The 24,978-nt window shown below is 35.2% G+C and overlaps 1 protein-coding gene across 1 annotated transcript; it reads left to right on the plus strand.

The window, feature by feature from the left end:
• The first annotated feature begins 7,734 nt into the window (after positions 1–7,734).
• LOC149151389 (putative proline transporter 2) lies at positions 7,735–9,822 on the plus strand. Its single transcript, XM_089439828.1, has 6 exons — positions 7,735–7,984; positions 8,117–8,211; positions 8,334–8,526; positions 8,663–8,793; positions 9,070–9,285; positions 9,401–9,822. Exons 1-6 carry the CDS (start codon positions 7,837–7,839, stop codon positions 9,779–9,781), a joined length of 1,164 nt encoding a protein of 387 aa, XP_089295954.1. The 5' UTR covers positions 7,735–7,836; the 3' UTR covers positions 9,782–9,822.
• The last annotated feature ends 15,156 nt before the right edge of the window (positions 9,823–24,978 follow it).

Here is a 24,978-nt window from a genome sequence, read left to right on the forward strand (position 1 = left end):
CGCAGAGAGGCCACAGATCGTATCGATATCTAGATCAATGAATGGTTTATGCCCAGATCGCAGAGAGGCCATAGATCAAGCCTTCATCAAGCATATTGAAACCACATAAGACTATAGGGGTTGCCGCTTGAAATTACATGCAATTTGAAAGATCATATCCCCGCTAAGTTTCGAGTTCATATCTCTGCTTGAAATTACGTGCAGTTTGAAAGATCGTCTCACCGATATTATAAAACTATCTATTTTAAAATAGAAAAATGACAAAATTAACCCTATATATTATAATTATAATTTTTACATTGAAATTTATGTTGTATAAGTGTTGGAACAAAGGAAGTGGAAAACATGGAGATGAAGGTTTAGTATTATTTTAAACAAATTAAAGTCCAATCGTAGATATTTTGCTCCCTATAATTCTATGCATTAAAATTGTTGTCGAAGTGCATTAGAATTGTTTTCATATTTATATTATAATAAATTATAATTTACTATGTTAATATATTAAATTTGATGTTTAATATTAATCATATTTTTATCAAATTATATTAAAATTTACAATAAGAAATTTGTATTTTTTAATAACAATAATATTAAAATTTTGATTTTAATTAGTATAAGAAATTTTACTTAAATAATTTAATGAATTTATGCAAACCATGGTTGGTTTAATGTTGGCAGAGGGGAAAGGGTGTGGAAACCATGGCTGGCTTAATGCTGGCATGCGGGAGTGCTCGCCAATTGGTAATTGGCGAGGGGAAGATAACTTTCCTACGACCATGACGAGTTGGGTGTGGCGACGAGGTCTCTTTGTCAGTGGAAGTAGGTCGGCCCTCCTGGGGAATGGACCTATGACCATGAAGGCTATAGCATTGACACTGAAGGGGAAGGGGAGGAGTAAGGTGGGACAATTATCTATGGTAATACAACCTAGTGTTGTGATCATTATTATACCATGTTAAATTGTTTTTGGTTAATGAATTGCTGCAATGAATAGGATTAGGGCATCCTCACCATGGCTCATCCTGGGAAAAGACATGGTCGTGGAAGATGGGCATAGGTGCCCAAAAAGGAAAAGGAATTAAGCACATCTAAGCATCGCAGGGGTAGAAAATCGGTGGAAAGGCTTATCAGCAAGGATGCAGAGGCATATTGTGAGGGCATAGATGAAGGTATTTAGAAAATTTTAGAGGAATGGGAAGAGGAAGTCAAGCAAGATAGCGAGAAAGATGCAAAAATGGGTGACTAGAGGACCCTAGTCCTAGATCTTGGTAACACTAGAGGCAATATCGCTCAATTTAAACAAACCTCATACCTTTATTGGTTGATAAAAATCATGATGGGAAAGGATATGGAGCATATTTCAGTGAGCATGGTTGTTACTATCCAAGACATGCTGAGCTACAAACAAGAATTTCAGAAAGTTTAGTTTCAACTCCATAAGCAAGATATCAGGCTGGGTAGAATTGAGAGGCACATTCCATGTATCTTGGAACTATTTGAGATGCCTGGATCGAATGTCAAATACCCTGCACCGATGGAATTAGCCTCGGAGTAACATAATGATTAGATAATCTCCCTTGTCTAATTTTGTTTTATATGCAGATAACTTCTACTTTTCCTTATGCAAGAATATGTATAGGTAGAAATCTAGAATATGGTCATGAAACAAAGGCTTATATAGCTTGGATAGAAAGTCTAAAACTTTTTTGTTTTTAAATGACATACAACACGGATAGGTGGCCAACAGACTTGGTTTCCCAATGGGAAATTTGAGGCCACCTAGCCAATCTATGTGGTGTAAATTTGCTTATAAATGAATGGAAAAAAGAGGACCTACCAAGCTTAAAAAAAGATATATATATATATATATATATATATATATATATATATATATATATATATATATATATATATATATATATATATATATATATATATATATATAGATATATATATATATATATATATCTTTCACTTAAATTAAAATATTTAAAGGATTAAAATTTCCTCATAACTTTAATGACAAAATGTCATAAAACGTTTTCTAATTTGAAAATGACTTAAAATATGAAAGGATTTAATGAATGAAAAAGTCAATCTTTTAAATCGTATAATTTTCAAAATTATCTAAAATTTTATAACTATTCAATAGTAACATCAGTGGGTCCAAAACTCTAGTAGAGCCACAACTTAACTTTCTTAGTGTCGTAGGTCTTCTGCTCTACAATATTACAATGAAAATGCCCATAAATTTTACAGAATTTCCCCAAAAAGTTTTCAAATTTACATAGCATACTACATTATTTATTAATTCTCCCTTGAAGGGCTAGGGTCTCACTTGTCCATAGTTTCTTCCTGCTTGTTGTGTGCTCCTCCTTCATTGTGTGCCACACCTGCATTGATCATATCTTTCAAAGACAAGGTGGGTCCCAGGGAGTCCTAATTTCTTTCTTCCTCTTAGCTCCAGGCAGTCTCCTTCGTCCTTAGTAGCAACTCTATCTCCATGTGAATGAGATAAAGTTCCATCTTTGCATGCATCCATACCCATTTGTAATCAACCGGTTAGGCTAGGTCATCCCTCTTTCTAAAACTTCCATTCTCCTTCTTAGCAATTCAGATATTCCCATCAAGTTTTTGAAGTTTTTTCTCACAACAGTCTTCGAGCTCTTGAAATTCCTACTAGCATAGTTTCTCCCCATCATTGGTAGAATCCAATTCTCTAGAGAAGGGTTCCAACCAAGTGTAAGCTAATGTGCCGATTAATGTCTTTGGCTTTCCAAATTTATGGGTTCTTCTCTTCTCAAGATCCATTTCCTTTCATTTATAACATTAAATTCTCCAACACCTCAAACATTAGAGAAGCGATCCTCACCCATAGGGAATACATTGTGGCATTAAATTGACTCTCCTCAACTAGATGTGAACCCCACATTTTCTATAGAAGGGAATATCTATGTGAATGTAAGTCTGGCCAACCTCCTTCTTAGTATCTCTAGATGTGATGATTGTTGTGCATGGATTGTAACATGGGCAAGATTTTCCAATGTTCCATATGTCCTTTCGCATCATTGGTTGTGGGATTGTGTGCTTCCAACTATCCCTTGTTGTTAATTCTCCTTACTTAAACCTTTCCCATCCTCTAATGTGGGATTGTGTGCTTCCAACTTTAACTTGTTGTTAATTCTCCTTAATTCAACTGACATTGGGGTCGATTAATTCAATATCAAATTTTTATTTATTTATTGATGTTAATTACTATATTGGCACGATAGATCACACATCATCAACCAAAATTATTGCTTGTTCTAATTGGACACCCCACTTGGCTAGGAAATCTACCTCATGTTTAGAGATCTAAGGATGTGATGTAGAGAAATTTTTTCAAATTTCAAAGATAGCAATTCCATTCCCTAAACAATTTAGGGGAGACATCGTGAATTTCCTAGCATTGGTTTAGAGATTTGTCTTGTTACCAACATTGAATCCCCTAGGATCCTAAGTTTTTAAACTCCTTTTTCTTTCGCAGATCCTAGACCCCACTGAAATTTGTGATCCTCTTGTTCTTGGAGGCAATGAATTACCCCTCCATCTCTTCTCCCCCCAATAAAAATTTAAAATTTATAAAAACATAAATTTCATAATTAAATAAAAATTTGTGACAAACTGAAACTTCTCCTTTTCATAAATTTCATACTCACTTTTAATAAATAATTGGAAGAGAGGAAAAATGTTTGGTTGCATTCCATGTATAGAGTGTCGAATTCAATGGGAATATTAAGCATTTTATCCTACATTTGATGGTCCAACCCTCCAAGCAATGTCCCTCATTCATAATTGGCATGAAATCGTACAAGGAGCCCAACTTTCTTTGAATTGATTACATATGATTGATATCCACCCAAGTATGACCTCATTGTTACTATGAGAGACAAAACTTGACATGCTCTTTGCGGTGAGATTGTGTGAAAGAGATATTGCCATATATACTAATAACTAGAGGCCTTCAAACTCCCAAAACTCTAAATACTATGGTTGCATGACTAAAGCTCCTCCAATGTGGCATTTGGCACCAATTCGCTAATTCTTATTTAATGAAGAGTTTATTGTTCATTGGAATATGGAATGGGTCTCAATTGCTCATTATAATTAATCCTAAATAATCCTTATGCTAATTATTCACTTGAGTTAGACAAAAAATTAGCTAATTGACCATGTTGTCCTAGACTATTTGATCTCATAAGATTTGAATTTACTCAATGTTCTCATAGTTTTCTAGTGGATACACTTTAAAATCATATCTTTGGGGATGTTTTCTTGACCAAGATTTAAGGTCTTCTATGAAAAATAAGCTAGGGATAGGCTTTTCACTAGCTATCATTAGGCCTTCAAGAAGAGTCTAAACGACATAATAATTATTAGTTGGAATTCCTAATCCCCAACAAAAGGGTTAATGCAATGCTTTCATCAAAATTAAAATAAAAAAATATTAAAGTCTCTTATTTTGAAATAAAATAATTAAAATATATGCATATTTGAAAACTTAGCCTAACTATACTATATGGTACTAATTATTCATTATAATGACTGTTTGGTAAAAATAAAATATAATAATTCTTAAAGCTTTTTTATTTTTCATATTTTTAAATAAATTTATTAAAACATAACTCTGTTTGAACTTTTTAAATAAATTTCTTCTCATTTTTGGCACAAGCTAAATAAAATCCAAATACTTTGTTATTTTCAATTTTTTTAAAATAAAATAAGAAGTTTTAAAACTTATATTTAACACCAAATCCAAAAAAATAAATCCTGTGAACTCCCATATACCAATCCTAATATACCAATCAGTTTTGATAAAATCTTTGAAAATACAATTAATTCTTACATTACATTGCAAAACATAGAAAAAATTTAAGTTAATTTTACATTAAAAAAAACATTTTTAAAATTTAATATATAAATATTATAGGTATAAATAAATATACTTAATCATATACCACATAAAATAATTAACATTTCAAATATATATTTTTGAAAAAAAACACACTAGATGAATAATTTTGCTACCATATTTAGACAGACAACAATACTTATAATTAAAAATTTAACTGATAATTTATTTCCAAATAAATCATTAAAACCTTAAACCTCATACCAAAGTTGAGATAGACGGCTATCAACATAAATGAAACCGTGAATAATTATCTAATAAATTATTAAACTGAAACCCTATTAATAATCACTCACATTGATTCTCTATGCATCTTGTCTGCAACTTACATCAATAAATAAATATATATAGTTTTAAAACTCTGCAACTTACATGTGCACAGCAATAAGGAGATATAATTTTAGAACTTTTAGGTTTGATTTTGAACGTTGTACATGTGCGAAGGGCTTTTCAAACTGAAACCCTATTAATAATCTCTCTCATTGGTGCTCTATGCATCTTGTCTGAAACTTACATGTGCACGAAATAAATAAATATATATAATTTTAAAACTCTGCAACTTACAAGTGCACAGCAAGAAGCAGACATCATTTTAAAACTTCTAGGTTTGATTTTGAGCGTTTTATATCAGGGTTTAATTTTGTCGGTCTGTTGAGTGCAGAGGGTTTTTATTCATAGACCGAAAAATGCTTTTATTGGCCCTCTATTTCCCGAGGATTGAACAGGAAATGCGCTAAAGAGTTAAAAATTAAAGGCTGAAGGAATTTTTTAAACTAACGATACACCAACTAGAAGATTTCCACCATGCTGCCATGAAGACTCAAGCACCGGATTTGACAGAGAAACGCCATTAACTGTAAACTCAAAGTTAAATGAACAACCAAATAAGAACGTAATATTTAATATGATAGTATTCACTGTTAATCTAATAGCCAGGCCCAGGGCTGTCTAGTAGCCAGGTGATGGCCAAAATTGCTTAGTCCCCATTCTCCTCCCCCACATAAATTAGACTCAGTCATAATAAACACAAACATTTAAAATTTGTCAGATATTCACAAATGGGAAGTCATAATAAACAAAAACATTATTCACAAACGGGAAGTCAATGGCCACGAGGCCCAAACATTATTATCAGAAGATACTACTCTAGCCTTTGAATCGCCGCCCATTCTCGTTCCAACCGGCCACCATAGGGTGTGCAGGGGCGGCCTCTTCCGCAGATCATTGCCGCGGCGCCACTATTCTGCCCTCGCCGTCTTTGCAGATTACCAGTGTCAGATATGCGAGTTTTGATAAGCCAAATATGCTCATTACACTGCTGCGTATGCGATTTATTATCATTAGCGAATATGGGATTCCTTGATACACGCGACTTATTGCCAAATACGCGAATATGGGTTATCGGTTGATATCGGCGAGTTACCACCAGATACGCGAGTTCCCAAAGGATATGCAAGCTATATGCTATTTGTAATTAGGATACGCTAATTATCACAACAGGATAAGCAGGTCATTACGCTGATATATGCAGTCCTCGACCCCGTTCATCCACAGCGGGGATTGGGACCTCAAACCAGGAGGAGGAGGCGGAGGCATTCGTTCAGAAACGTTTTGATACTTTCACCACAAACTTCATGGAACGTTAGCGCTGGGCGAATGTAACACAAAAACCATGGTGGAAACCCAACAATGGTTCTGTCATCAGTTCATTCCAAAAATTTGAGCGCGCATTGAAATTCAAATTTCAAAGTTTGGAGGGTTTTCAAAATTCAATCGTATATGTATCGTATACAAAGGTGCATCCCGCTCAAAACTCAAATCTGAAATTTGAAATAAAGGGACTGTTGCCGCAACAAATACGATCTGATGGGAGGCTGCGGGTGGCTGCGGGCAGGGTCGCCAGGGGTTTCGATGGGCAGCCGGAGCGGGATGCCGGAGACCGATAAAGTTTACGATGCATGATCCGATGATGTATGGTCGATGATGCTCTATGAGGCTGTCAGAGGGATACCTCTATAGCATTAACTTTGCTATAGAGGTGGAAATAGAACTCGCCTTAAGAACACTATGCTTTAACAATATTAATGGTTCTGTACCTGGTTTAAGTATAGCAGACAATATTAATGATATGCATACGACAAGTACCAGCTCGACCCTAACTAATTGATTGCGAAGAACTGTACTCTGCGTTGCACAATATAAATGTGTTTTATACGACATTATTAATGATATTTTGACTTTGACTTACCCAGCATACGACAAGCTCCAGCTGGAGCCTAACTAATTGATGGCGAAGAACTGTAGTCTGCACACTGCACAATATAAATGTGTTTTATACGACATTGCGCATTTCATATTAAACAACGCCGCGTAGTAGGCACAGTCATGCGTGTAAAATGCATGTGAATGTACGCGTACACATATTATTAATACAATGGCGAGCGACCATGCCACCAGAACCCCCTCGACTTGAATTGGCATTCCAATTCACATATTCCGTCAATCTTCAAGGCAGAGACATCCCCAGGCCCCCAGCTGATACACATACGGACAGACGATTTCCGTGGCTATTCTTTTGGAGGAGAAATTTTGGCAGAGGTACGGCATGGACACGAAGGAGCAGAGTCTTTATATCGATTCTCAACATGAGCCTAACACAGACCTCGAAGCCTGCGAGATTGAAACACCTCAAGTCGCAAGTCACGGCAAGTCATATCGTTCAATTTTACAGTGTACTCTGTATATGTCTCCATCAACATTGATACATTAATTAGAGTAAAATAAATAATAATATTGAGATTGTTGCAGATCCATGGTACCAAGTCGGCCTCGTTCTGATAACATCACTAAACAGCGCGTATGCATTGGGGTATTCAGGGATCGTCATGGTTCCCTTGGGATGGGTAGGGGGCACCTTGGGATTGATAGCAGCAGCCTTCGTATCACTCTATGCAAACACGCTCCTTGCGCGTCTCCACGAAACTGGAGGCATCCGACATAGTCGATACAGAGACCTAGCTGGTCACATTTATGGTAAATTTCTTTTACGCTCACCCATCCCATTCAATATAATACTTTCTTGTTACTTTCATCAAATCAACATCTTCATACTTGCACATAATCCCTTGTTCCATACATATTGATTGTGATTGTGCTTTTTCTCAGGTAGGAAAATGTATTACCTTACATGGACGTTGCAATATATCAATCTATTCATGATCAACACTGGATTTATCATTCTTGCTGGACAAGCGCTAAAGGTAGGTCGCTACTCTTATACTTAATTACCTCCCTATCCCCAAGCCATGCTCCCCTACTTTGACATGCGGTAATTCCTTATTAATTATATTTTTTTCATCTCTTCTGACTGACTGTTGTCCAGGCAATCTATACTTTACACAACAATGAAGCTGCCACGCTGAAGCTACCTTACTGCATCGCAATTACAGGAATCATTTGTAGCATTTTTGCATTTGGCATTCCCCATTTATCGTCTCTGAGGTTGTGGCTCGGTGTTTCAACATTCTTAAGTTGCATCTATATCATTGCTGCTATTGGATTGTCTATGCGCGATGGTATCTCTCTTTTCTTTTAACCAGGATACATCTTGTAATGCTTACATATCTTCTGGTTCACGGTCCTTGTCAAGTTGGGTATTAAAACAATCGCTTGGAGCAAAATCTTAATTTTCTGCTTACTTTGGATATGTAGGTCTCAATAGCCCAGCAAGAGATTATGAGATTTCAAGTTCAGGTTCAAGTAAAAGCAGAATGTTTGGAACAATTGGTGCTGCAGCAAATCTCATTTTTGCATTTAATTCAGGCATGCTTCCAGAAATACAGGTATAGCAAAAGCTTCGTTTAATTTCTTGCATTCGTTTTTGTCGTTAAAAACCTATTTTTTTTCGCCCTTTGAATTAATATCATCACATCTTTTTCCCATCATGTAATACTTATTTTATAAATCAAAATGAGCTCACATTATTGCTGTAAGCAGATTTAACTCTTCAAATGCAGTAAATTTTTAAAATAAAGTAATTAGGTATAAATATTAATTAGGTTTCGCTCATGATAAAATTAATTACCGCTCCATAAACTTTTCTCTGATTTTTTTGGCAGGCTACAATAAAGCATCCTTCTGTAAAGAACATGCAGAAAGCCCTGTCACTGCAATTCACAGCGGGGATTGTGCCATTCTATGCTGTGACCTTTATAGGATACTGGGCTTATGGTTCATCAACTTCCTCATATCTTCTCAATAATGTACATGGGCCCAAGTGGATCAAAATTCTGGCAAATGCTGCTGCTTTCTTCCAAACTGTCATATCACTACATGTACGTACTCAAGAAACAAGGCTTCTTCACCCTTTAACTTTGACTCTGTATACAATATTTTGTCAATTTCAAATGCATTTTAACATGATTCGTACTGATGGAATGGTTAATGTAGATATTTGGAAGCCCCATGTACGAGTTTCTGGATACAAAGTTCGGAAGGAGCAACGAAAGTGCGTATTCTGTGGGCAATTGGATAGTGAGGGTGCTGGCTCGAGGGACATATCTAACAGTGACCACACTTGTTGGGGCTCTGCTTCCATTTGTGGGTGATTTTATGAATATTACTGGCGCAGTGAGCGTGATACCATTAACATTTGTGTTGGCGAATCATATGTATATTAAAGTGAAGGGAAAGGATTTGAGTTCATTAGGGAAGACATGGCATTGGGCGAACGTATGGTTTTTTGCCTTCTTATCCGTGATAGCCACTGTGGCAGCGTTCCGCTTCATGGTTATTGACTCCAGAGCATACCATGTCTTCGCTGATCTCTGATCATACGTGTAACTATATAACCGTAGCTGCTATATTCATTAGTGCAGGATATTCATTCAATTCCAAATCTCACTAGAGGTATTCAACTAATTGCTGGTAACAATCTACTTTGGATCAAAGATCGCTCGGACACTAAAGGTTGTCCATCGTTGCCTGGTTTTTAAATTTTTTAATTAATTAAATATTTTTAAAATAAGCCAAAATTAAATTGATTTAAATAAAAAATAACCACGTTTATGTCCCTTCAAAATTTAAGTAGAAAATGTGCTTTTCATTAACTATAAATATAAGATCAAGCTACAGCTATTTATTTTTACGCCGTAATGTGTTTCCCTTTGAAATAGATAAAATTGCAGACACCCAATAATATATTCTCTTAATTTGAATGAGGAAATTACACACATATTTATACAATCAATAGTCTCAAGATAGGAATGCTATCTTAGACGTACATTAGTGTGGTTGAGAGATTCTCTCAACCACACACTAAACTAGGAGAAACTATATTCTAGCTTATTCCTATTATGTAGGAACAAACTCCTCAAATAGAAAATTACAACCATAGACAAGTAGGAATTAATTATTTTTAACTCCCCCCTTAATGACTACTTGTCATGATAGTCAAATCCACCACCATCAAGCGAATTGCATGTACAAAACCTCCAAAAAACACAATATGCCGCCCTCGGACAGATCCACAACTTCTCTGATCTCACGGATCCCCTTGAAGGTGAATTGGCGCGATCCTGAATGAAAAACCCGCGCCCATTGGCGCGATTAATGGCCTAACAGACGCGCCAGTTGGTCTTCCTGGCGCTGCTGTCAGCGCAAAAAACACGCCAATCCCCTTCTACTTAGAAAAAATCATCTGAGTCCGAGCCAGGTGTTCTACAGTCCACCTGCTCAATTGAGCACAAAGCTCTTGTGTACACACAGCCACAAAGGCAAAAGATTTGCTCAACTTGTCAAACAACGCATTGACATCCATGATTCCAGCCACAAAGGCACCTCAAGCAACATAAGCGATTCAGCCACAAAGGCAAGCTAGCCACAAAGCCACTTCAGTCACAAAGACTATATAGATGGTTTCTGGCTCACCACCAACCATCACTTTACAGTGACAAAAGATGGTTTCAGGCTGACCATAAACAATTACAAAGTGGTTTTAAGATCACCACGAACTTTCAGATGCCCTTAAAAATCTTACATCTGATTCCACGTTTTGGAGTTTTTGGGTACATACAATGACTATTACAATAACATGCTAGGGAGTCTATTCCACAAACCACACTAACTCAAACAAATATCTATTTTGCTGTCCATCATAAACGTTGTCACTGCTGCTTTGCCTCATCTGTTCATTGTTTACATCTTGGGCATCCTTGTCTGTTCAAATAAATTCTTGGAACTCCATGCTTAACTTTGTCATTCGTTAGAGTTGCAAATTCTAACAAAATAACTTTACCTAAATTGAGTTAGCTAAGCTCAATAAGGGCACACTAATTTTATCCATCATTCCAAGACATTAAAAAAATAAAATTCAGATTAACAAAGCATCAAGATAAATTCTAAAGCCCAAGTGCAACATTGAACACCATTCCAGCTCTAAGGACTTGCACTGTCATGCCTCTGCAATGTACTCAACCCGTCACCAACAACCCTCACACTGTACCCACGATTTGACCACACAGGCAAGCGGGTTCACCACGACTCAGCCTCCCAAGCGAAGGCACCACTAATGAGCTTCCACTGCACTCGAATCTCAACAGTGATAGGTCTGCATGCAGACTCACAAAGCTGCTGCTCCTCTACGATGGGTAGATTCACCACCGCCTGATCCAGAGATCCGCCAACATATACAAGAATTCAGCTCAGTCCAAACCCAAACAATCTGGTCGTTCCTTGCATTGAAGATATGAATGTAACCATTGAATTGGAAGGCGCCACCATGTACGCCTCCGAGCATCAGAGGGTTATGAGAATTCACAAGCTACAAAATCATCGAAACTTAGGAGGGCACAAAGTTACCATTTTGTCAGCCAATCGTCACAAAACATAACCCCAACATCGAGCAAATTGGGCAAATCCTTCACGGCGGAGGTTGCAACTTGACGGATCAGACAAGGAGACTGACCAACTAGAATTCTACATGAGAATTGGGCACAAAAATTGAAGCGAATGAGATGACTCCAAACTTCCACTGCTCATATCACCATAGGTAGACTCGAATCATCTCATACATCTGTTGCACATATCCACACAACACTACCACTTTGTCAGATTTGATTCCCAGATCCACTAAAGAGGGTTTATTCCTAGCAGATCGGGATCGAACCTCAAAGGCTTCGCATTGCTGGATAAATCCTCACCTTCTCCCTCCGCCGCAGGGAAATCCGGTGACGGCCGAGAGGATGGGTCGGCAGAGGCTTATTCTTCACTGTTGAGGACGGGACTTTTCGGTCCCAATGCCGGCACTCTTTCTCCGGCCACGCCAGAGAAGGCTGCAGATTACGGTTGCAGGGACTCGAAGAATTCCCCCATGAGCCCCAACAAGAATATTTTCAGATTCAAAGTTAACGCAGCCCCAAAAATCAACACGGTATACACCAGGCATCATTGACAATGCTCTTGCAAGTTCTACACCGTATTTAACCTGCTAGCCTATATCAGAATCTCTACCCAATTCCATGTATTCTCCTCTTACTAAACCATGCAAGCTTATGAGCACAATGTACAGGCGCTTTCCCTTATTGTCATCAAACCAGACTTGCAAGTCGGAGAAGTTCCGCGAAAAAAAAAAACACACGCGCCATCTCCTTCGCGTGACCTCTATAAGCGAGCAAGTCAAACGACAATGCTCCTCACACATATCTCCTCCCCAAACGACACTGCTCCTCAGAGCTGCTACCCATGGCTTCTTTGCTTCAGCGGTCAAATCCACGCTTCCATTGCGTATGTCCACGCTGATCTCGACTCCTCCACGATTTTTCTTAGCTGATCCCAACACAGAAATTGAGATATTCTCAGCCTCCATGTTTTCTCGTCAATTCCCCGTGCTTCTCATCATTATTATCCCCCACAGATCCCATGACAGCAACTCCAGCAATATCTCGGCCACGGCTTTTCTTGCCAGTTCCCTCTCTGGCTCTCAACACAACAGGACTCCATCCGTTCATGGAATCAGCAAATCTCACCAGGTTTTCTGGTGCACCAGTCTTCTTCGCAATATGTTCTCTTTTAGCAGAGAACTCGGTACAGACACTCTCGAATATGTCAAGCCCTCTGGTGGAAAAAGGATTTGACCTCTTTCCATGTTTCTGTCAGGATCTCGGCCTGCACTTCCCTAGCTAATGGACAACGGATGATGGACAAACAAATATTCACAAAAGCTTTATTCTCTTCAGCCCAGGAGCAGCCAAGCCCACGAGGGGCTGGGCCCTCAGGCTATGATACCAAGATAAAATTGCAGACACTCAATAATATATTCTCTTAATTTGAATGAGGAAATTACACACATATTTATACAATCAATAGTCTCAAGATAGGAATGGTATCTTAGACATACAGTAGTGTGGTTGAGAGATTCTCTCAACCACACACTAAACTAGTAGAAACTATATTCTAGCTTATTCCTATTATGTAGGAAAAAACTCCTCAAATAGAAAATTACAACCATAGACAAGTAGGAATTAATTATTTCCAACTGAAATGAATTGCCCCAGCCGTGGCATGTCCTATTGTTGATCGTGGATTTGTGGTGTTAGACGATTGAATGAAGTGTGACCGTTGATTCAAAACTGAACGGTTAATGATGAAGCTCCCAGCGAGCCATTCGTATTGGTTCTGTAGATTTCACAAGAGTTGCAGGCTTTGGAAGACAAGTCAGAGTAGAAAATGAGAATCCTTACAAGGTTTGGGCCATCCCCATAATGTACAAAAATTTGCAGGTAATCGCAAAGCTATCCACACCCGTGAATGGAGAGAAGCGGTGGTCCGCTTTGCTCAAAACATTCCAATGCTTGTTCTTATTGAATAATTTAAGCGTTATTATTACACATCTCCAAAACGCAAAATGGTTTCCAGAGGCACACCAAATCAAGATTCCAGGCCCCTTTGTGCAAGTGATTGCCCTGTCATTCAAGAGCTTCCAAATGATATATTGGAGAACATTTTTTCAAGAATCTCACTGGCTGATTTGATAACTTCAATATCAGTTTCTAATGATTGGGCTGCTGTGACGTTTCCAATCGGTATATGACAGAACAGATAGATCCATTTTCATTAATAACAGTAACCTAGACATATGGGCTTTCATCATTGCCTCAACTCGTTGGTTTGAGCTGAAGTTTCCCTGCAACTGGGATAGATGGGGCATGAAAACCCTAGGTCTCAAGGCTGCCTGTGATGGTTTATTTTTGGTGGCTCGGTCTGAATTTACTTTATTTGTTGTCAATCCTCTCACTGCCAAGTTCAAATGTTTGCCAAGGATACGTCCACATACTAGAGGCTGTGATAAATTTGTCAAGTGTCTCATTGTTCATGGAACAGTTGAGCTGCAAGTTAATAGAGATTCAGGGGATTATACAGTTTATTTGTTTGGTAATTGGCAGGACATACCCAAATCCTGAACTTAGACTTTCAATCCAACATGGCCTCAAAAGAGCTAGAAGCAATAAAAGTCCCAGACTTTGTTAGTGTAAATTATAAATAAAATATTTTAATATCTTGTTCTAGGGGGCAACTCAATTAGTGATCGAAGTAATGTAAAATTTGTGAAAACTAAGAGATCCAAGGTTCAAATCCCCTTGGTTGAGACTTGGTTTGCAGAGAGGAGAACCCCATGGACATAAGTTTTTCAATTTATAATATGAGAGATGTATTAATGTGGACAATGAAATGTTTATTCCTACGCAAAATGAAGGAGATGCATATTTTTTATGCTCAACATGGAGTTGACACATGTTTTGTGTGTGTGTGTAACCAAAACAAACCCATGTTAACCCCAAATCTATTAGGTGCCATAAGACATCAATCTCTGGAGGTGCAACCCTTTCCTCAAATTTTGTGTTTTAAAAGAAGTATGGAGATTTGATCCCTCTACTTGAGTTATTGATCACTTTGGTGAGAGAAACTATCATCACAAGCCAACATTAAAACCTAACCATAACCCTATAGAACATATCCTGATTTATGAAGAAAAATGGAAGATGATTGGCTACAGGATGGGAGATTCTAACCTTGTATGTTTCCAACACTCTCAACGAGATTCTAACCTCATATGTTTCCCAACACTATCAACGATCTTCTCAAAAAATGGTATAAGAGAGAAGAAGGTTAGGGTGAAACATTGCAATGGAATGAATTAAAAAGAAATTTTATTAAAGATTTTGAATTCTAACCTAAAGTGGAAGAACTAGTCAAGGCAACTCAACAAATATTGTTTTATAAGAAAAAACTCTTACCGAAGACTAGAAACAATAACTATCCACTTAGAAATGGAAAATACCAACATTCAAAGCAAAAAGTTTCATTGAAAAAGTGAACATCTATAAAATTTTAGAAAAATCAAAACAATATTAAAAGTATCCGAGCAAGAAAATGAGAACCCCTACAGATTAGAATTCCTTCCTTCCTATCAAGAAATAAAAATAGGATACCAGAAGCTTGACGAGAGTTAAAGGATTCTGAATGGATGAATGTAGAGATCAAAATAAAAGAAGTCTATATATCAAATGTTGACCGATCAAAAATATTCCAACTTGACAACTATTGGTAGGACAAACAAACCATATATTTTATAGACCTATTAAAAGAATATCAAAACGTATCTGCACGAGATTACAAAGACTTGAAGGAATTTGTTAAGGAAATGGCGGAGATGAAAATTAACCCTGATGCAGGAGCCAAACCCATTAAAAAAAGACCATATAAATTCGCTCACAAATAATTCCGTGAAAGAAATAAAAAGATGCTAATTTCCAGCATCATATATCCTATGGTTCTGCAGCACAAAAAGCACGACCCAATAAGCCTAAGAATTTGTGTCAATTTCGTGGCTTCAATAAATGGATAGTAACTGACCTGTTCCCCACTCCAATCACCAATAAAATCATAAATAAAGTAGCAATACATTAATTTTATTCATTTACATATGACTTCTCAACTTACAACCAACTACCCATGGCAAAGGAAGATCGAGAAAATAACTACATTTGTCTCAAAATTTGGTTCCTTTGCATACAAAGTTATGCCTTTTGGATTAAAAAATGGTTTCCATTATTTTCTAAAATAGTAGTAAAAACATTTCAAGAATATATATATATATGTATACTTTGACAATGGATCATGTTCAATCGTTGAGGTTTAAATGTTAGACTATTTAAACATTCCTAAAGATCATGCCTAATGGTTAAGGCTTAGGTCTCTTAATATAAAAAGATGTATTTTTGCTATGTCAATATGAATAATGTTGAGCCATGTAATATCCAAAGATGGAATCAAGGTACATATGGGAAAGAATAAAGTGATTCTTGATCTAAATCTCCCAGTAAATCAAAAGCAAATTAAAATACAATTTGGACATATTGGATAATACAAAACATTTATTCGGCATCACTCTAACATAACATTTCCAATTGATGAGCTACTTTACAAAAAAAATCCTTATAACTAGAGTAAGGAATGTAATGTGTATTTTGAATTATGAAAGAATAAATTGGTAGAAGTGTCTATATTCCAGTAATAAGCTAAATAAGGTTGAAAGAAATTATTTGACGATGGAACATAAAGAAATAGCCATGATTTTTTCCTTTTAAAATTTCCACCACTATATCTTGGCTAATCCCATTATATTCTTCATAGATCATCAAACATCATGATACCTTTTCAAGCAATTTGATACACTGGGGGCATATCTCTTGATGGCTACTACTGTTTCAGGAATTTGAATTTGAGGTAATAGTATGGCATGGGAAAAATATTTTTGGACCAAACCATTTTTATTGACTTGAAATAGGAGAAGAACTAATGGAAATCAAGGATGAACTTCTAGATTCAAATTTATTTAAGGTCAAATCAACACCTGTCAAGTTTCCAGAAATTGTTCAATTTCTGCACAAAGGAAAAACACTACACGAGTTATTTGAAAAGAAAAAGAAAATTTTGGTAATGAAAGAAATCATGTTTACACTAATTAATGTAAATCTATATAAATTAGGGACATATTAAATAATCCTAAGGTGTGTATTAGAACATGAGAGACAAAGTATGATAGACAAAGCATATAAAGGCCCTGCTAGCCAACATTACGAAGGAGACATGATCGATAGAATTGTGACACTTTTCGACAAATAAGCCGACCATTATTGAAGAATGAACTGCCACTACAATCCTAAACCCAAGATTACCTTTTGTAATTTGGGATATCAACTTTGTTAGTCCGTTCTCTAGAAGGGCTAGAAGAATACGTGAAAAAAAAATTAATACTGCATTGGAGTACCTAACAAAGTGGGGAGAAGATGAGCCAATCGAATCTTCTACCAAAGAAGTAGTAGCTAAGCTCATTTATGAAAATATAGTAACAATATTTGGAAGCCCCTTAACTATAGTATCTACAAGGGAAACCATCTTGTCAATCATACAATTAAAATAATGCTACAAAATTTATGTTTGAGCATAGAAATATGTTGACTTACCTTCAACATGCTAACAATGTGGTCATATGTTTAACAAGACCTTGCACAAAGGACTTACGAAGATATGTATGCCAATAGAGATGATTGGGATGATAAATTCCCATTGATATTATGGGCAAATAAGAGAACATTTAAATGGTTGACTGGACACATGCCATTTAAACTAATCTATGCACAAGAGGAAATAATGCTATTGCACTCTATAACAAATGTAGCAAGTGTGTCAACCATGTTAAAGTATGACATTAATAACATTGAAAAATAAAAACCTTATTACCTTCATCAACTAGAAGAACACATACCACAAGCACTTCACCAATAACAAGCATAGAAAAAGAAGTAAAAGACTTAGCATGATAGGAACGTAAAATGAAAGTATTTAAATGTAGAAGATTTAGCATTATTGTATGATAGTCGAGTAAAGGGGAAACCAAGAAATCTAGAAATTGCATGCCGAGGTCCCTTTGTAGTAGAAGAGATACAACCTTCAAGTGCACTATAGCTAAAGACAAACCATGGGAACCTATTGAATCTATATTAAATGGTCCTCGACTAAAATAATATATCGCTTGATGAATTCGGCATGTCCACTAGTGAAAACCTCTTTGAGGCACCAATGGGCATGGGATAGGCTAAAAAGTATATCATGGCTATCTAGCCTGCCCAATTTATGTATAATAGTTTCAATTTCAAGTTTAGTAATTAAGATAATAATTAAAAGTATCAAAAAAGGAATCAATTAGAAAAAGTAGGTTTAATAACAACCATGTTAGAAAATAAGTATTTTCAGAAGTATCAACATATTGATTATATATCATAATAATGGATCAAATTGAAGATTTGAGATTGCTTGATAAAATATCACATAAAAAAACAGGAGAGAATCGATGACCACAACAATGTGAGAAGAGAAAAGATTGTTGACAGAGGTTTTGAGAACATTTCAAGAAACAAGGTGAATTCAACTCGACTAGAAGTAGAGATGATATACCACAAATTGATTTCAAGATTCAAACCAAAGAGAGGACCCTAATTGACTTATATGTCAAAATTGACAAAGATACTACACCCAACTCAAACCAAAGCTATGATGACCTAACATATTAATAAATCACACCAATCACCATAAATGTTAAGGAAACCTAGCCACACACCCCACACAAGCCTAAAGTAATATAAATGATGGAAATAAATGCAATGGGACAAACATAGTTTGAGGTTGTGGATAAAATTAAAAGTGATGCATACTTACCAAGTTTGTGCATAAAACCAAGGAGATTACCAAATTTACCCATTATCACACCTGAGTTATTGCTTGTTGCATCTACAGAGCTTTCTGAAGTCCTTGATATTCCAAACCTGGTTAATTCATACTCTAACCTCCTTTACTTGTTGAGAGGCCAATAATTCCAAGAATATTTCAGAATGTTGAGGAGCCATGCACATTTCCCAGATGAGGAAGCTCTAGTGGAGTTGAGGGAAAAAGTGGAATTTGATAAAATACTGAAAGAAAGTTGGAGGTTCGGTTACATAACATTAAGCATGCCAAGGTAGATGAACCCTCTTGGAAGAAACACTATATATCCTTCAAGAAATTGAGTGTGGTAAATTAAAAATGACACTATGATGTTTAGACATTATATAAAGTAGGTATCAGAGACTACCTAGGTGCAACCTTGGTTGTAGAATTCCAAGGAATTAAGGAAGAAGCTTCGAAATTCATAGTCGATTTCATGATGAAATCTTATGGTTGGAGATACCATTACCAATTGAATTGTGCCAATATAAAAATTTATTGATCTGCTGCATGGAGGAGAGAAAATCCCAAAAAATATCAACTCTAGTGCATGGTTAAAAGAATTCACTAGAGGAATAATAACCAAAAATTCTAAGAGGCTCATTATTATTTAAGTGAAAAACCCTTAGGTCAAATGGGAATGGATAATAGTTTCATTGTTCTTCACTCTAGCAAGTTGGGCGTCATATGTCAAATTGAACATGTTGGAAGCTATTAGCTAGATAATTGGGGAAAGTAAGAAATATAACTAGGCAGATCACTTTGTAGATAATGGGGAAGACTAATTGCCAAGAATGATAAAATTTGGGTAAGGACATACACTTATGTTCATTATTAATTTTGCTCGCTATTTTGCAAGTCTCCCCAATCGGATAGGTTGCATCTATTAAGAGGTTAATTCCTTTTATGATAAATTTTAAGTGTTTTGGACCTAGTTGGTTGAGTACCCCTGAGTTAGTATCTCCCCATGAAATATTCAGAAATTTGATACTCAATTTAAAGCTTACATCAAATAGATGGAGGGTTTCACAACATATCCATCTTGCCCTACCCAACACATCTCATATTTAGCTAAGTTTTTACTCAACTAAGGTATGTTATGTTAACTTAGTCGATGTACATCAAATGAGTTTCTATCCAACCATAATACCAATAAATATTGGAAGAATTAAGTTGGTATGTAACCAATAATTCTTCTATTCCATAAGGTGTTTTGTAGGCTCAAGTCAAATTCATCCTCCTATATACATATGGTGAGTAGGAAGAAGAAAGGGAGGCAAATAAATATACAATTCCATTTAAATTTGACCTATTACCCCTTTACTAGATACTTCTAAGAAGCCAACAGGTAAGACAATGGATACAATAGTTAAGGAAGAACATGTAGTTGGCATCAACGGTAATAAAGTGTTAAAGTATATTACCCTAGATGACCTTAAAATCCATAAACATCTGGAAGCTATAACCAAACAAGTATAGGAATAAACGATAGCTAAAGGTAAGTTGACCTAAAAACAAAATAAAATAAAGGAATTTCTAGGGTCATCAGTTAGGCCTAACATTTTACAGACATTAGGATAGGAAAAATAAAGTTTCAATGAGGCTATCGAGTAGAAAATGTTGGTAGAATATGATAGAGAATAATAGAAAAAAGAAGTCACAACGCAGTCCAAACTGCCAACCAAGACTTCTCCAAGTAAAGTGACAAACAAACAGTCAAGTAAAGATAAGAAATAAAAATCAAAGAAGTTAAAGATCACCCTCAAAATTCCATTCCCACCAGTTAGTTCAACACCTTTCTAAGAATAAGTGGGTGAGTAGTAGACAGAGAAGTAAAAGTAGACTAAGACCTAGGACATCTTGTCAGAGCATACTGAAACAAAAGTTCTAGGTAAAGAATATATTATTAAGGAGGAATTGGAGTTGGGAAAACCACATGTCCTACTACAACAACAATATTAGTAGTAAAAACAACAAACAATAGAGGGAACACCGATCAACACTCCACAGTAGATCGAAAAGCTTGCTCAGTCGACCTTGGTAGACAAGTTGAATCAAACATCAGGGATGGGATCGTCTAAATGACCTAACAAGCAGAAATATGCAAATAAATCAAAGAAACCAAAAGGAGATGAACAATCCAAACTGATAGATATACCATATGACTTAACCTATGCATCAGATAAATAGGTATTTAATTTATTATCTTATACAACTAAGGAATAAAGTGGAAGATGGAAGAATAAGAATGATACTAGTGTTACACTACATCTTAAGAAACAAATAGAGGAGGGGATTTAGAACGACTGTATGAACTTGGAAACAAAAAAACTTCAACTTTCCAATTTGGTCCACAATGATGATCCACATACTGATATTCACCATTTGGTCCACCAACTGATATACCACAATATACAGATGAAAAAGAAAGTTGAATAGTTGTAGTAAAATAATAAAGCACAAGGAAATGGAAAACTATCAACTATCTTACAACAAATGTTCAAGGGTTTTGAACAAGTAAAGACCAAGCTAGAGGGGACCATCGACAAAGTAGCTACATTCAATGATTTTCTTAAAAACTGGGAAGTATGCATGCCTAATAGCTACTATTGACTAAGGGTACAATAGTTATCGATCATGGATTTGTCAACAAGGAAAGCTACTTTGAACCCAATCCATAGAAGCATTATAAAACTAAATTATACATGAGAAGAAGATAGAGAGAAAGATAATACATGAGGAGAGATAGTTGTTGAGAGAAGGAAAGAAAGTTTGAATTGATGCCACTAATGTTGCTAAGTACCTGCAAACCATAAATGAGAAGATGTAGAAGTTGGAGAAACAAGGTACTCCTAATGTGCCTACCATCCAAGAGAGCTCCCTATTTGAAAAAAATAAGTACTTGCAAAAAATGAAAACCATTGAGGTGCAAGAAAAAAAATTAATGAAATATTGGTCAATATTCAACCAACACCTTCAAACACTTACACTTGTGATTCACCAAACAACATTTGACAAACTTCCAACCCCTTCACCTTCAACACATCCAACTCCACCATGACCCGAATGTCAATTATTTGCACCATCTATGTCAAAGTGTGGCCCATTAGCTCAACCAACATAGTTGGTTACTTTAGATATTAAGGTTGAAGGTTCCAAATAGTTACTAGGGGTAAGAGAAAGAAGATGTAACCATATACTGAGCCCTCAAGTTGAGATATCCAAAATGAAAAATGACTAACCTATAGAATCAATCGATAATAAGGTTCAAAAAGACACCCAGGCATATCCTTCTCCATCATCGGTCACTACGAAATGAGCATCCAACAAAGATCCATCCAAAATTCTATCATTCTCTCATTCTCTCCCATTTCATTAAAAAATAAAAATCTTTCAAATTTTGTATTACTCCAAGTCTCCCCTCTTCTTTGGGATGAAGAAGGCATTGATGGTGGAGGATATGTTGGATAGGCTAGTTGACTAAGTTGACTAGCCCAATCAAGTTGATATACTAAATATGTATTGTAAGTCAATCAACTCCTTTGTCAAGTGCACTGACTAAGTCAATTAATATAAGTTAGTTGAGACAATTAAACTGCTATACTGCTTACGAGGATATAAATATGTATGTACTCGAGTCCATGAAGTTACTTAGTTGTTGAGAGACATATCTAATACAAGTATGCTTTTGTTGGTTCTCTACTAATTTGTGTCTCTTTGCCTCTTCCATGTGATGCAAATTACTATTTAAGTTTACTTGGTTTTCCATTCTACTAATAACTAGTGCATACTTTTCACTAGATTACAATAAATAGTCTTGGAGATAACTACACCAAGTTACTTTTAGTCAACTTTTAGTTTGGGCAATTTACATAGAGTCTAAAGTTAGGAGTTTTTAATCGTGCAAGTGTGAGATAATATTAGCACACCTATTCTTAGTGGTTTTGTGTCTCTTTAATGATATAGCTTCAAGAAATTGAATGAATTCAAATTATTGAGTTGCACACTATATTGTGTTATTGCATGGTTTCCTCCTTTTTCCATCTATCAATATTAGTGGGTAGAAATACACATGTCATATAAGAAAGAAGTTACATGATGTAACATGTCTTACATAGACAAGCTTTTGGATGCTATATGGAAAGTTAATAGAATTGTAACATGGTGAAACCATGGAATGTTTGATAGGTTAATTGCTTGCAATATGTTGATTTACCTATCAAATATTATTAAAATGTGTTTTAACTTTTTCATATTCTTTGATAAAAAATTTAAAATTAATCCTAAAATTGTCAAAATTCCAACCCTTAGTGCAACCATAATTTTTTCTCTAATATTATAAAAAAATTAATCCTTGTGCTATTGGAATTTAGAGAGTTGGGTATGCTACAATGAGGCTTATTCTTAATCACTATTAATTTTTCTAACCACTAATTTAGATAAATCTAGTATCAATAGCTTGCAAACCAATACTAATAATAAGTTGTGACTTGCTAAGGGCTAAAACTTCTGAACACATTAGGTCCCACTCTATGGGGACACCTACCCCTCGATCCACATAAAAATTGTTTTGAATTGCAGATATTCTAAGAGAAAATAATCAACAATGACACTAAAATGGTCAAAGTGGGGGACTTTATCTCAGTGATAATGTAGCTTAGAGGCCATTTGTGTTATGGTATATGTGGAGCCACATAAATATTATTTAAGATGAATAATTTTAAATACTCCTCTTCCTTGAGGCACTTATGAAGTTGGGTACATTACAATGAGGCTTTGAGCCCAGGATATAGGGAAGCCATTCTTAATCTCTAAATTGAAGAACTTGTGGATGTGAGGGATAAGGATAGACTCTCCAATTTTTAAGAATTCTACATTGGTAGTCTTTATCTTCTTAGCCTTCCTTTTATTAGTTACTAAATAAAAAAAAATGTATGTGATTTATAGAACAAAATTCTTATGTAAAAAAGATTTGAATATTGTTTAAACATTATAAACTTAATAAATATCCTGAAGATAAAAATTCGAATCCCTCAAAAGAATTTTATTGTTTTTCTTAATTTTATTAATTAAAGTTTACCTAAAATTTCTTAAAAAACAAAAAAAAACAACTAAAAACTTATTTTATTTAAATGATTTACCTTGCTTTCCTTATAACTATTTATACTATGGAATTTTAAGAATAAATAATTTTACAAATTTCCCATAAAAAAATAATATATTACATTTTCTGTAATTTATTAATACTCATTTATATCACTTTTATATATTTGAATTTATATATATTTTTTGTAATATGGTAATTATATAGTTTGTGGGTGGTAGCACTATTGGCAATAAGTATGTTGGCAAACACCTGTGTATTTAGGAAATTCAATATGAAGAACCTAACCAAAAAAACAAATATATTAAATAAGAAAACTATAATGACATTGTCTCACAATCTTTCAGATCATTATCATATTTTTCCATTGACGTCATTATCCAGCTATAATTTTTATTAGAATAAGAGGACACCAAAATGACTCACAACTAATTATCCCAATATCCCAAATCATTGGTTAAGAAAATGACAAATAAAGTTCGGTCGAAACACAATAATCGAAATTGACCTAGTAACTCACGGTGTGACATCTTAAAATGATTTTGCTTTTGGATATATCCCCAATTGTTAAGAAGTGACAAATAGAGTTTGGTCGAAACACAATGATCGAAATTGACCTAGCAACTTTAAAATCGTTCATATGATGTTAACTTTTTATTAAAATAGAAATGATTTGTTATTTTTCTTTTAAATTTTTTAAAATTAGGTTAATCGATTATTCAGATAATTATAAAATAGTTAGTTTAAAAGAGTCGATTTGGAAGTTAGGTTAATTAAGTATTGAGATAATGATAATTAACTATTAAAATAATTCAAAACTGATTTTTTTTGAAAAATTATTCAAAACTGATTATTTTTTGAAAAATTATTTTAAAAGCTAGATTAACTAATTATTTAAATAATGATATTAATATTTTATTTAAATTAATAGTTAAATGAATATTAAGTTGTAGAATTAAGGTTTCTGTGATTTATATCAAGATTTTTAAGATAGGTTTTCGGCGATAATCATATCAAAGTTTATTTGCTGACACTTTTCGAACCAGTGATGATAAACTACATTTGTTGGTTCCAAACGCGTCAATAAACCACACTACTAGTG

This window comes from Pinus tabuliformis, chromosome 9 (genome assembly GCF_031772625.1).
Source record: "Pinus tabuliformis cultivar Carrire ecotype Pingquan chromosome 9, CPIR1, whole genome shotgun sequence".
Taxonomy (NCBI): Eukaryota; Viridiplantae; Streptophyta; class Pinopsida; order Pinales; family Pinaceae; genus Pinus; species Pinus tabuliformis.